This window comes from Pangasianodon hypophthalmus, chromosome 10 (assembly GCF_027358585.1).
Source record: "Pangasianodon hypophthalmus isolate fPanHyp1 chromosome 10, fPanHyp1.pri, whole genome shotgun sequence".
Taxonomy (NCBI): domain Eukaryota; kingdom Metazoa; phylum Chordata; class Actinopteri; order Siluriformes; family Pangasiidae; genus Pangasianodon; species Pangasianodon hypophthalmus.
Window position 1 is genome coordinate 2,723,959 of NC_069719.1, and position 12,890 is coordinate 2,736,848.

Sequence of the window (12,890 nt, forward strand, 5' to 3'; positions counted from 1 at the left end):
CACTCATGGGCATTTTATCAGTCAATCCAACCACATTCATGTTTTTGAGAAGTGGGAAGAAACCAAAGTAACCCGAGTTCAGGATCGAACCAGGTTCAGCAGGGTTAAAAAAAAAAAAAAAAAAAAAAAAAAAAGACAGAGTTTTATTTTTTAATAATTCACCACATATCACCATACTGAGCAAATGAAATGATTTATTTCTTTTTTTTCTGATAAATAAACTTACATCACAATTGGGAATAATACAGTAATTTACACTCAAGTTCAGATAATGATTGAATATTAAAAGATTAAAAGCTCACCTCCAAAATCACACCCAGTTAATAAAGAGAGATGCTCACTGTGTCTTTTTTTATATCGTCTTTTCTTTATATTATTACTCCTTGAGGATGTCATGAAAATTAATGGATCTTTAAAGACTCAACTAAAAAACCATGTCTATTTACCTCCAAAATCACACACAGTGGATAAAGACTGACATTTTCTTTTCTTTACTTTTCTTTTCTTTCCTTTTCTCCTTTTTTAACATTCTCTACAGTTTGAATTCTGAACCCACGACGCTTTACAAAACCCTTCGTCTTTATGCCTCTTTGTGTTTCTACAGAAGCAGCTCACTCACATCACATTTTCATCTCTCCTCAATCCTTCCACAGATTTACACATCACTTAGACAGTATCCTGACACCTTTCAGGTTTAAAGCAGGCAGCTGTGGATGTTCCCAGTACCGACACAAAGCACATTTCACCTCTTCATCTCTCCTGTATCCTGTCTTTTTCCTTCTTCACACTGCATCCTAGACTAACATTCATATTTCAATGCTGTCTCCTACAATCTCAGCTTCCACCATAAGAGGAACACATGGTACAGATAACTCGGGTTTGTCTTCTCTCGCCTTTAATGCTTTCTTCTTCATCCTTCCATCATTCCATAGAAGTCCATGGATTTGGGGTTGGATATTTCTAAAATCTTTAAAAAGCCATAGAATGTATAAAATTCATTAATAAAATTCAGCAGTTAATGCACTATACAGCACCAATTCCTGCTTTCATTCCTTCATCATCCATGAAAGAACGCAGATTTTGTTTCTCCTTGACTTCTCAAGCTACAACCTCTAACTATGATGTACACAGTGTTGACCCTGAGCAGATACCTGCATTTCGTAAGGAATAATTTTGCCGCATTTTGCTGTTATAGGAAAGTTATCCACGACGGCGTGGTGTGATGAGGCTGCTAGCTGACGCCGAGGTCTGCGCTCGCTCTCCTCTTCCGGAGGTCACTCAGCATGTCCGTGACGAGCTCGGGAAGACCGAACGCCGGCTCCCAGCCCCAGTCTCTCCGAGCGTTAGAGTCGTCAAACCGCATCGGCCAGCTGTCAGCTACACACACACACACACACACACACACACCAGACAATCAATTAACATTCACTCATTACCAACAGTTACCAAAAGTAACTATGCATTCATCCATCCATCCATCAGTTCAGGCACCGATTATCCATCTATATGTTCATTATTTCATCCACTCATTCATTTAAGAATCCAAACATCAGTCCTTTATTCCATCTTCAAGTCCATTCTTCAAGTCACTCACCTGTCCATTCCTTTATTTATCTATCCCTAAACTCATTTTCCCTTTTTCATCCATCCATCTTGCAAGTCAGCCATTCATCCATCTCTCCCCTGATTAATCCATCCAATTATCCATCCATCTCTCCATTCATCCATCAATCTAACAATCTAAACATCAGTCCTTTCTTTATTTCATCCACCCATCTATCTCTCCATTCCTTCATGTATCTATCCATCCACTCATTTACCATTTTCCATTCGTCCATCTAGTCATCCATCCAACAATCCATTCATCTATGCACTATTTTATCCACCCATTTTATCCAAGAAATCTATCAATCCAAACATCAGAACTTCCTTTATTTCATCTATCCATCCAGCAACCCGTCTATCAGTCCATACCATCATCTATCTATTCATCCACTCAATTTTAATTTTTTCATTTTCTATCCACCCATCCATACTCATCCATCTATCCATCCATTCATGCATCCATTAATCCATCTCACCAACCATCCATGCATCTGTCTATCCAGCTACTTATTCATTCAGCTATTCAAGAATACAGCAATTCATCCATCCATCCATCCATCCATCCTTCCATTTCACATTTTTCACATTTATTCAATGTCCCACTGCTTGTGGTTTGGTTGGTACCGATGTTCTGGCGGATCGGGTCAGGTTTGTAGGTGACCCTCAGGTGAGGAAGGTGCTTGCGGATCTCCTCCACCAACTCCTCAGGTGTGAAGCTAATGGCGGCGATGTTGTAGGTGCGCAGATAGAGCTGACATTCAGGAGCCTGCATGAACTCGACAGTGGCCCGGTGGCAGTCGGAGATGTGCATCATGGGTAGGCGTGTCTGTGGATGCAGGTAGCACTCATGGTGTCCGGTGCTGAGAGCGTCATGGAAAATCTGGACCGCGTAGTCTGAAGAGAGCGAGCGAGAGAGCAAGTTACTGAAGCACCTCAGATTCCAGAGATCTTGAGGTCCAAAGTCTAGTCCAGAATTGTTTTTTTATTTTGTGTGAATGGGTGAATTTTACCTGTGGTGCCTCCACCAGGGTGTGTGTAGGCTGAGATAACTCCAGGATAACGCAGACAGCGGAAATCCAAGCCGTTTTTATGGTGGAGATACTGATCACGAACAGTTCAACATTACCACAGCATTTCCACATCACACTCATCACATAACACACTCGTCACATAACACACGCATCACATGTGAACTGTATGTAAAGGTGTGTGAGATAATGTAACGGTAATGTTTTCATTGGGAAACACACAGGATGAAGAGGTGCCTAAAAATAAAAGTGTGATATGAAAAGCTGACCTCGCCCATGAGCTCGGCGTGGACTTTGGAGACGCCGTAAATGGTGCGAGGCCTCTGGATGCAGAGATCAGGGGCGGGATCTCTGGGAGAGGTGGGGCCAAACGCTCCAATGGTGCTGGGAACGAAGAGACGCATGGAGTTCTCCAGAGCTAGGTCTAAGACGTTATGCAACCCTGAGAAGATGAAGAGAAGATGAAGAGAAGAGAAGAGGAGGGGAGAAGAGGAGAGTAGAGGAGAAGAGAGGAGGGGAGAGAAGAGGAGAAGAGGGAAGAAGAGAGGAGAGGAAAAGAGAGGAGGAAAGAAGAGAGGAGAAGAGAGAAACGGAGAGGAGAAGAGAAGAGAGAAGAGGAGAAGAGAGGAGAGGAGAAGAGAGAAGAGGAGAGGAGAAGAGAGGAGAAGAGGAGAAGAGAGAAGAAGAGAGCAGAGGGGAGGAGAGGAGAGGAGAAGAGAGGAGGGGAGAGGAGAAGAGGGAAGAAGAGAGGAGAGGAAAAGAGAGAAGGAAAGAAGAGAGGAGAAGAGAGAAATGGAGAGGAGAAGAGAAGAGAACAGAGGGGAGGAAAGGAGAGGAGAGGAGAAGAAAGAAGAGGAGAGGAGAGAAGAGGAGAGACGAGGAAATGAGAGGAGAAGAGAGGAGAGGAGAAGAAAGAAGAGGAGAGGAGAGGAGAGTAGAAGAGAGACGAGGAGAGGAGAGGAGAGGAGAGGATAAGTGAAAACAGGAAAGGATAAGACAAGACAGAAAAGGATAAGAGCAGACAGGAGAGGAGAAGACAAGACAGGAGAGGAGAAGAGAGGAGAGGAGAGGAGAAGAAAGGAGAGGAGAGTAGAAGAGAGATGAGGAGAGGAGAGGATAAGAGAAGACAGGAGAGGAGAGGAGAAGACAGGAGATGAGAAGACAAGACAGGAGAGGAGAAGAGAGGAGAGGAGAGATGAGGAGAGGAGAGGAGAAGAAAGGAGAGGAGAGGAGAGTAGAAGAGAGACGAGGAGAGGATAAGAGAAGACAGGAGAGGATAAGAGAAGACAGGAGAGGAGAGGAGAAGACAGGAGAGGAGAGGAGAGTAGAAGAGAGACGAGGAGAGGAGAGGATAAGAGAAGACAGGAGAGGAGAGGAGAAGACAGGAGAGGAGAGGAGAGAAGTGGAGAAAAGAGAAGCAGAGAGAGGAGAGAAGAAGAGAGAGGAGGAGAACCTGTGATGTTGATGGCTCTGGACAGTTGGACGTTGCTTTCTCCCACAGCACTGAGCATTGCGCTGTAATGCACCAGCCAGTTGATGCCGTTATTCACCACCAGCTCACGCAGGTTCTTATAATCCAGAACATCGGCGTACACGAAGGGACCTGAACATCTCACACAGTGTGAACACAGAGAACACTTTACACCACAACCAGCACGAAATATTTCACGCTGAATATAGAGAATAAATTAGCGTACCCATGTTAAACACTTCTGCTGAAGGCTTCTTGATATCAGACAGGATGACGTTTTCTGGGCCATACTGCTGCCTGAGATCAGAAAGATTCACCAATTAAAAAAGACCTTTAGATTCAGTGTTTATGTGTTTACTTTCTGGTTTATTAATTAAATGAAAGCTGAATGAAAAAGTGAATGAAAGCTAGAAAGTGAAAGCTAATGTAGTGACTGAAAGCTAAGCTAGCAAATGAAAGCTAACTGAGAAAGTGGACACTAATCTAATCATCGAAAACTAAACTAGCAAATGAAAGCTAATCCAGGGCATGAAAGCTAACCTAGAGAGTGAAAGCTAACCTAGCGAGTGAAAGCTATTCTAGAAAGCAAAAGATAATCTAGCGAGTGAAAAAATAATCTAATCAGTGAAAGCTAATCTAGCAAATGAACATTAACTTAGCAAATGAAAGCTAACCTAGAAAGTGGAAACTAATCTAATAATTGAAAACTAATCTAGCAAATCAACACTAAACTTGTTAGTGTGTTTAGGTGGCATCTCAGACAGAGAGCTGTCAATCAAGCACTGTCAATCATTTGAATATTAGGCCACGCCTATATAGTTCTCAGCTTGGTCACAGTTTAGCAGGTGTCTGATTAGCATTTAGTCACATTTTTACAGGGTTTTTGGTACAAATATTTTAATATTAGCTGGAATGTACATGGGACTTAACTGGGAAATACACGAGTGTTCACTGCAGGAGTATTGGAGATTAATCCAATGCTAAATGCTAGCTCCAATAACACACTCACATACGCACCTCAGCATTTGTGCCAGTCCAACGCCGAGCTGCCCAAGGCCACCTTCGAACAGAGAAAGAGAGAGAGAGAGAGAGAGAGAGAGAGAGAGAACGAGATTCAATGCTGTTTCAATTCTGGATTGTGATTGGTCAGAAGGTGTTGATTCATTTTCTATAACAGCAGCTCTGACAGTAGTGCAGCTGCAAATCACAGGTTTATTCAGGATTAATTCACTTGTTCTGATACATTATCGTTTCTATAGTAACAGCTCGTTCAGTGGGACATGTACGGCTGATAATAAACGGATAAAAAACGTGTGAAATCATTGATATGGTGAAGTTTTCTGTATGTAACATTAACGGAAGGAGTCTCCAGTGACAGAGGTGAAGCTGTAAGCTTTTAAGAACACTTTTTTGTGGTTTCACTATAATATGAGAAACTGTATTTTATTATTTTTTTTGTTTTACTAACTTCAAGAGAGAGAGAGGGAAAGAGAGAGAGAGAGAGAGAAGAGGCCAGCCTGTTGTTGATTATTTTCCTATAACAGCATGTCACAAGGGTTTATTCTTTACAGAGTCATGCTTTAACCTATACACATGGAACATAATGTGATGTTGTGGAAATACGAAGCAGCTGAATGCACCGTTATACACCGTTACTATACACCGCTACACAACGCTGTGTGTGAGCCGGCTTTTGTCACCGGGATCAATCAGGATCATCTCTTAGACAGCAGATAGGGGAAAAAGAAAAAGAAAAATCGTTCATTCAACCAGTCATTTCACTTCATATAAACATCACGGCTTCACTCGTTGGGGTTTAATTTATTACAACACAAAAAAAACCCCAACATCTTAGCAAGTAATATAGTCAAATTCATCTAATATTTCTCTTTATTAGATTTAACAGTATTCTGACTCATTTTACACTTGGAATAGTCTCATAATAGTGGCAGATAGATACAAACTTTTTGCAAATTAATTGAGTAAATATGTCTATAAATAGGCTTAATGGTCTTATAGAGACGATCCTGTTTCATCCTGGCGAAAAAGACCTTGTAGCACAGCGTGTAGCGGTGTATAGGAGCGGTGTATAGGAGCGGTGTATAGTAACGGTGTATAGTAGCGGTGTATAGTAGCGGTGTATAGTAGCGGTGTATAGTAACGGTGTATAGGAGCGGTGTATAGTAGCGGTGTATAGGAGCGGTGTATAGTAGCGGTGTATAGTAGCGGTGTATAGTAGCGGTGTATAGTAGCGATGTATAGTAGCGGCGTACAGTAGCGGTGTATAGGAGCGGTGTATAGTAGCGGTGTATAGTAGCGGTGTATAGTAGCAGTGTATAGTAGCGATGTATAGTAGCGGTGTATAGGAGCGGTGTATAGTAGCGGTGTATAGGAGCGGTGTATAGTAACGGTGTATAGTAACGGTGTATAGTAGCGGTGTATAGTAGCGGTGTATAGGAGCGGTGTACAGTAGCGGCGTATAGTAGAGGCGTACAGTAGCAGCGTATAGGAGCGGCGTATAGTAGTGGCGTATAGGAGCGGCGTACAGGAGCGGCGTACAGGAGCGGCGTATAGTAGCGCGTATAGTAGCGGCGTACAGGAGCGGCGTACAGTAGCGGCGTACATGAGCGGCGTATAGTAGCGCGTATAGTAGCGGTGTATAGGAGCGGTGTATAGTAGCGCCGTATAGTAGCGGCGCATAGTAGCGCGTATAGTAGCGGCGTACAGGAGCGGCGTATAGTAGCGCGTATAGGAGCGGCGTATAGGAGCGGCGTATAGGAGCGGCGTACAGGAGCAGCGTATAGTAGCGCGTATAGGAGCGGCGTATAGGAGCGGCGTATAGGAGCGGCGTATAGTAGCGGCGTATAGGAGCGGCGTATAGGAGCGGCGTATAGTAGCGCGTATAGTAGCGGCGTACAGGAGCGGCGTATAGTAGCGGCGTACATGAGCGGCGTACAGGAGCGGCGTACAGGAGCGGCGTATAGGAGCGGCGTACAGGAGCGGCGTATAGTAGCGGCGTATAGGAGCGGCGTACATGAGCGGCGTACATGAGCGGCGTACAGGAGCGGCGTACAGGAGCGGCGTATAGTAGCGCGTATAGTATCGGCGTATAGGAGCGGCGTATAGGAGCGGCGTATAGTAGAGGTGTATAGGAGTGGTGTATAGTAGCGGTGTATAATGGTGCGTTCAGCTGCATTGTATTTACTCAAAACCACATTATGTTCCATGTGTATAGGTTAAAGCGTGACTCTGTGCCACCAGGACTGACATGACAAGAACATACACACTGTGACATGCTGCTGTAGGAAACTAATCAACAACAGGATGGTGGTGTGATCAAGCGGAGTTACTGTTACTACTCTGATGTTGATTATTTTCCTATAACTGCACATCCTGAAGTGTTTTATTCCTTTTATACCACAGCAGTCTAGCATTTTTTTGGTTTAGTTTGATGCTTTTCATTGATTTTTGGAAGTTACATTTAATGTTGTTAAGGTTCTGCAAAACAAGGCAGTTCCTGTTAATACTGATGCTATTCAACAGTCATTCCCTCACTAGCCTGTTTTTTTCTCTCTCTTGAAGTTAATGACACACACACACACACACACACGCAAAAAAATTACCGAGAAACTTCAAAAAGTGTAAACTCCTCTATCCTGAACATGTTGCAAAACTTCGTTACAGCTTTACACTGGAGACTCCTTTCATAAATGTTAAATAATAAACTTCTCTTTACATAAAACGTCACCATGTCAACAATTACACACGTTTTTTTAATCCGTATATGTGGAGGGTCCTCAGTACAAGTCCCTGTGACTGAGCTGTTATTAGAAATAGAAATGATAACGTATCAGAACGAGCGGATTAATCGTAAGTAAACCTGTGATCTGCAGCTGCACTACTGTCAGAGCTGCTGTTATAGAAAAATGAATCAACACCTTCTGACCAATCACAATCCATCTGTGGTGTAAAGCATTGAATAAATTTTCAGCTTTTATTATTCAGTAACTACAGTGAGATTAACAGTAAAGATATTTAGTTGCAATGTGAGGAACATGTTCTGGAAGTTTAAGGGGTTAAAGTGACCTGAGAAGAACGTAACTATTGAAGTTCGTAGATGTCTGTTTTCAGCGACGTACCTGTGATCAAGACTCGAGGAGAGTCTGATGGACGATCTGAGGACTCTGGACTTTTCCAGGAGTTGATTTGTCTCGGTGACCAACTCATGGTCCGATGAAGAGGACTGAATCGACACAGCGAGCGGAAAAACGCTGAAGCTCGTGCACACATCTTCATATTCGACTAAACCGAAAACCTTGAAAATAGCAAAAATGGTTTACAAAGTATGCACATCTGTGCTAACTGACATGTGTTAAATGAACCTGAAGTGTAATTAACTGTGAAATCTACATCTTAAGAGTTAATTCATCATGAAGGATTTTGGCTACAAGTTGCCAAACCAGTAACCAAACATTTTAGAAACACATCAAATGAACGCTATAAGAGGTTATTCAACACCTAGCATATTAATTTAACACAGCAAAGTTGATTCAACACTATAAATAAAGTATATTTGGCACCGTATGAGGTAATTTAACTGTTACAAACTGCAAAGTGACTGAAAATGTAAAGAAAAGCAAACAAATAAAACACTATATGAGTTAATTCATCACTTAACATGTTAATTTAACACTGTAAAGTTAATTAAATAAAGGAAGTTTGGCACCATATGAGTTAATTTCACTGTTACAAACTGCACAATGACTGAAGATTTACAGCTCAAATGAACACCTTATGAGTTAATTCAACACTTAACATGTTAATTACTGCTTTAATGTTAATTAAATAAAGTATATTTGACACTATATGGGTTAATTTAATTGTTATAAACTACACAATGACTGAAGATTTAATTAAAACAGCCCAGTGAACACTGTATGAGTTTATTCATCACAACAATTCAACAATTAACATGTTAATTTAACTCTGTCAACTTAACTTGTATATTTGGCACTATGTGAGTTAATTTAACTTTTACAAACTGCAGAATGACTTAAGATTCAAAGACACAGCTCAAATAAACACTATATGAGTTAATTCAACATTTAATAAGTTAATTTAATGCTTTAATGTTAATTAAATAAAGTAACTTTGACACTATATGGGTTAATTTAATTTTTACAAACTGCACAATGACTGAAGATTAAAAAACAAACAGCTCAAATGAACACTGTATGAGTTTATTCAACACTTGACATGTTAATTTAACACTTTAACATCAGTTAAGTGCTGTAAATAAACTAAATCTTGCACTATATGAGTTACTTTAGCTGTTACAAACTGCGCAATGACAGAAGACTTAAAGAAAAAAACAGCACAAATAAACACTATAAGGTTAAACTCAACACTTAACATGTTAACTCTTTAAAGTTAATTCAGTTCCGCACTATATGGGTTAATTTAACTCTTACAAACTGCACAATGAGAGATATTAAACACATTCAATACATCATTAATGAACTCTAAAAGTGCTGAATTAGCATTAACCGGGTTATATAAATTTTCAACACTGTAAGAGTTAATTCAACACTGCAATACTCGATTAAACACCTACACAGTAGATCTACTTTCAATGTTACTTACTCTAGTGCTTATAGAAGTCTGGTTTGATGCTAATGAACACTGTAATTCAATATGGATGTAAATTTATTAGTTAAACATTAATTAGTTTAACTGTTGAGGTGTTAATTCAACACTTTAAGAGTTAATTGAGTGTGGGGAATTGTGCTGCACAATGACTTCAGATTTTCATTTTTAAACACAAGAGACTCAAATGAACACTCTAAGAGTTAATTCAACACTGACAGACTGAATAAAACTCAAATACTTTATTAAAGTCTAACGTTTCATTGGTGTTGAATTGGTGTAGGATAAAATGAACCTATAATATTTCACAAGAATGTACTAGTTAATATCAACACTGTATTAATTAACAAAACACCACAACCACTATTTAATGCTATTTACTGTTTACTTAACTGTTACAGTATTTAACACATGTAACATGGTGTGTTTTTTGTTAGTCACTGTGCAGCTCGTAATCAAACTTCCCCAAGCTAAACTGAAAACCTACACTGTCATGTTAAGCCAATAAGTGTTGAATTAACACCTAGTCTGCCAAATTAGCCCACTCAATATTGAATTAACACCTACACGGCCTAATTTAACCCACTCAATACTGAATTAACAAACACAATGTCGAATTAACCCCCTCAGTATTGAATTAACACCTACACTTTTGAATTAAGTAATACATAATCAAATCAGTGTGTGATGTGATGTGTTTAAATTATTCTTATAGTGTAATACAATATAAATTAACCCAGGGTTTAGCCTGATAAATCCTGCTAGACCTAAACAAACCCTGTATGAGTTAACTCCAGACTGTAAATGTTAATTGGTGTTAACTGAACACTATAAGATTAATTTCAACACATTATGTCACACACCAATTTTGATTATGTATGACTTAATACAAAAGTGTAGGTGTTAATTCAATTCAGAGAAGGTTCATTCAACACTGTAAATTCATCATGACATCACAGATTTAATATTACTTTACTTAATTAAAAAATGTAGGTGTTAATTCAATACTCAGGGGTTAAACTGACATTGTGTGTGTTAATTTAATACTGAGTGGGTCAAATTAGGCTGTGTAGGTGTTAATTCCACACAGAAGGGGTTAATTAGGCAGGCTAGGTGTTAATTCAATATCGAGTGGGCTAGTTTGGTAGACTAAGTGTTAATTCAACACTTAGTGACAGTGTAGGTGTTAATTCAATTTAGCTTGGGGAAGTTTGATTACAAACTGCACAGTGACGAACAATAAACACGTTCAGGTTTAAAAAACACTTAAGGTGTTAATTTCAATATTAATTTCAATACTATATGAGTTAATTCAAAAGTGCAAGTGTTAATTCAACACTGTAATATGAATTTTGTTTAACACATTAGGCTTAAATAAACACTATAAATGTCAGTGCAACACTTAAGGTGTTTAACACTGTAAAAGTAATTTTAACATTAATTTCAATACTGTAAGTGTTAATTCGAAAGTGTAAGTGTTAATTCTGCATTTTTGTACACATTAGACTTAATTAAACACTAAGAGTTAGTTCAACACTGAAGGTGTTAATTTAACACTATACAAGTAATTTCAACATTAATTTCAATACTGTACATGTTAATTAAAAGTGTAAGTGTTAATTCAGCACTGTAATCTGGATTTGTTAACACATTAGGCTTAAATAAAACACTTAAAGTGTTAATTCAACATACATTTAAGGTGTTAATTTAACACTATAAGAGTAATTTCAACATTAATTTCAATACTGTACATGTTAATTAAAAGTGTAAGTGTTAATTCAGCACTGTAATCTGGATTTGTTAATGTGCCAGGTGTTAATTTAACACTGTAAGAGTCATTTCAACATTAATATCAATCCTGTTTGACGTCACACAATTGTGTAGGTGTTAATTCAGTACTTTAGTGGGTCAGTTAGTACTTGAACACTATGAGAAGTTACTCTGGGTCTGAGTAAAGAGCTAAAAGTGCGATGAGTGTGTTGTTTTAATGCGGAATGTCCTCAGATTAGGATCAAGGCTCCATTTTAAGTCACATTTTAAGCAAATTGTGAAAAGGAACAAAAGTTTCTGACCTGTCTGGAAGTCTTGAAGTCTTGAACACTGCAGGATAAACCCACACGGTGAGAATGAGCACATGTGTGTCCTCAGTGATGGAGTAAACACGGCTGAGGATGACAGCAGGAGGATTTTCTGGTCTTTAGTGGTTAGAATGAAGAGATTATGGTGTGATTGGTCGCGGATCAGCGCACAGACACATCATTGGATAAAACAAGCGTCTGGCACGTGCATCTCTGGGAAATGTAGTTTTTAAGGCTATCTCTCTGATTGGTAATCACTTCCTCTGGACTACAACTTCCGCCCACAGCGTCAGAGGCGAGAAATGAATAAAAAGCTGCTGACTGCTGCTCGGGACAGCTTCATTGTAGTGTGGAGTTCAGCTGAGCTGGCCTTTTCCCTTTTTACGGTCATAAGGACAAGGAGCTACACAAATACAGAAACAGAAAAACAGAGATAAATAAATATACAAGGAAATTAATAATGAGCTGAAATAATTCAATTCATTATTTAATAAGAATAGAGATATAGAACATTCTTTTTATAAAAAAATACTTATTATATATCTTGGTGTACACAGCCTACACTTTGCAGAGATTTTACTAAATAGGCTTACAGTAAGCTGACAGTGAAGTCCATCTGTTGACCTGCAAAAGTATTGGCACCCATCTGCTTCTCCCATTATTAATGTACACCGATCAGCCATAACATTAAACTGAGAGATGAAGTGAATAACGTTGATTATCTTGTTACAGTAGCACCTGTCAAGGGGTAGGATATATTAGGCAGCAAGTTAAAAGTCAATTATTGAAGTTGATGTGTTGGAAGCAGGAAAAATGGGCAAGCGTAAGGATTAGAGAGACTTTGACAACGGCCAAATTGTGATGGCTAGACAACTGTTTCAGAGCATCTCCAAAACGGCAGGTCTTGTGGAGTGTTCCCGGTATGCAGTGGTTAGTACCTACCAAATGTGGGGTCCAAGGAAGAACAACCGGTGAACCGGCGACAGGGTCATGGCACAAAAGGCTCATTGATGCTCGTGGGGAGCGAAGGAACAGTCTGGAACTGAAGGAACTGGTCTGATC

The 12,890-nt window shown here is 39.7% G+C and overlaps 1 protein-coding gene across 1 annotated transcript; it reads right to left on the reverse strand.

Moving 5' to 3' along the window:
* Window positions 1–480: 480 nt before the first annotated feature.
* On the reverse strand, window positions 481–11,929 carry tdh2 (L-threonine dehydrogenase 2). Its single transcript, XM_053237648.1, has 9 exons — window positions 11,823–11,929; window positions 8,244–8,419; window positions 5,122–5,164; window positions 4,331–4,401; window positions 4,087–4,236; window positions 2,903–3,075; window positions 2,616–2,706; window positions 2,230–2,499; window positions 481–1,377 (listed from the first exon to the last, which is right to left on the reverse strand). Exons 2-9 carry the CDS (start codon window positions 8,398–8,400, stop codon window positions 1,232–1,234), a joined length of 1,101 nt encoding a protein of 366 aa, XP_053093623.1. The 5' UTR covers window positions 8,401–8,419; window positions 11,823–11,929; the 3' UTR covers window positions 481–1,231.
* Window positions 11,930–12,890: the final 961 nt, after the last annotated feature.

What these genes read in the sequence shown, in the direction of transcription:
- tdh2 (XM_053237648.1), bottom strand. Translation starts at nt 8,400, where the DNA reads ATGAAGATGTGTGCACGAGCTTCAGCGTTTTTCCGCTCGCTGTGTCGA. An exon ending in AGCAGAAGTGTTTAACATGG is followed by an intron (nt 4,237 to 4,330) that starts GTACGCTAATTT and finishes TGAGATGTTCAG; the next exon opens with GTCCCTTCGTGTACGCCGAT. An exon ending in ACGCCGAGCTCATGGGCGAG is followed by an intron (nt 2,707 to 2,902) that starts GTCAGCTTTTCA and finishes GTTCGTGATCAG; the next exon opens with TATCTCCACCATAAAAACGG.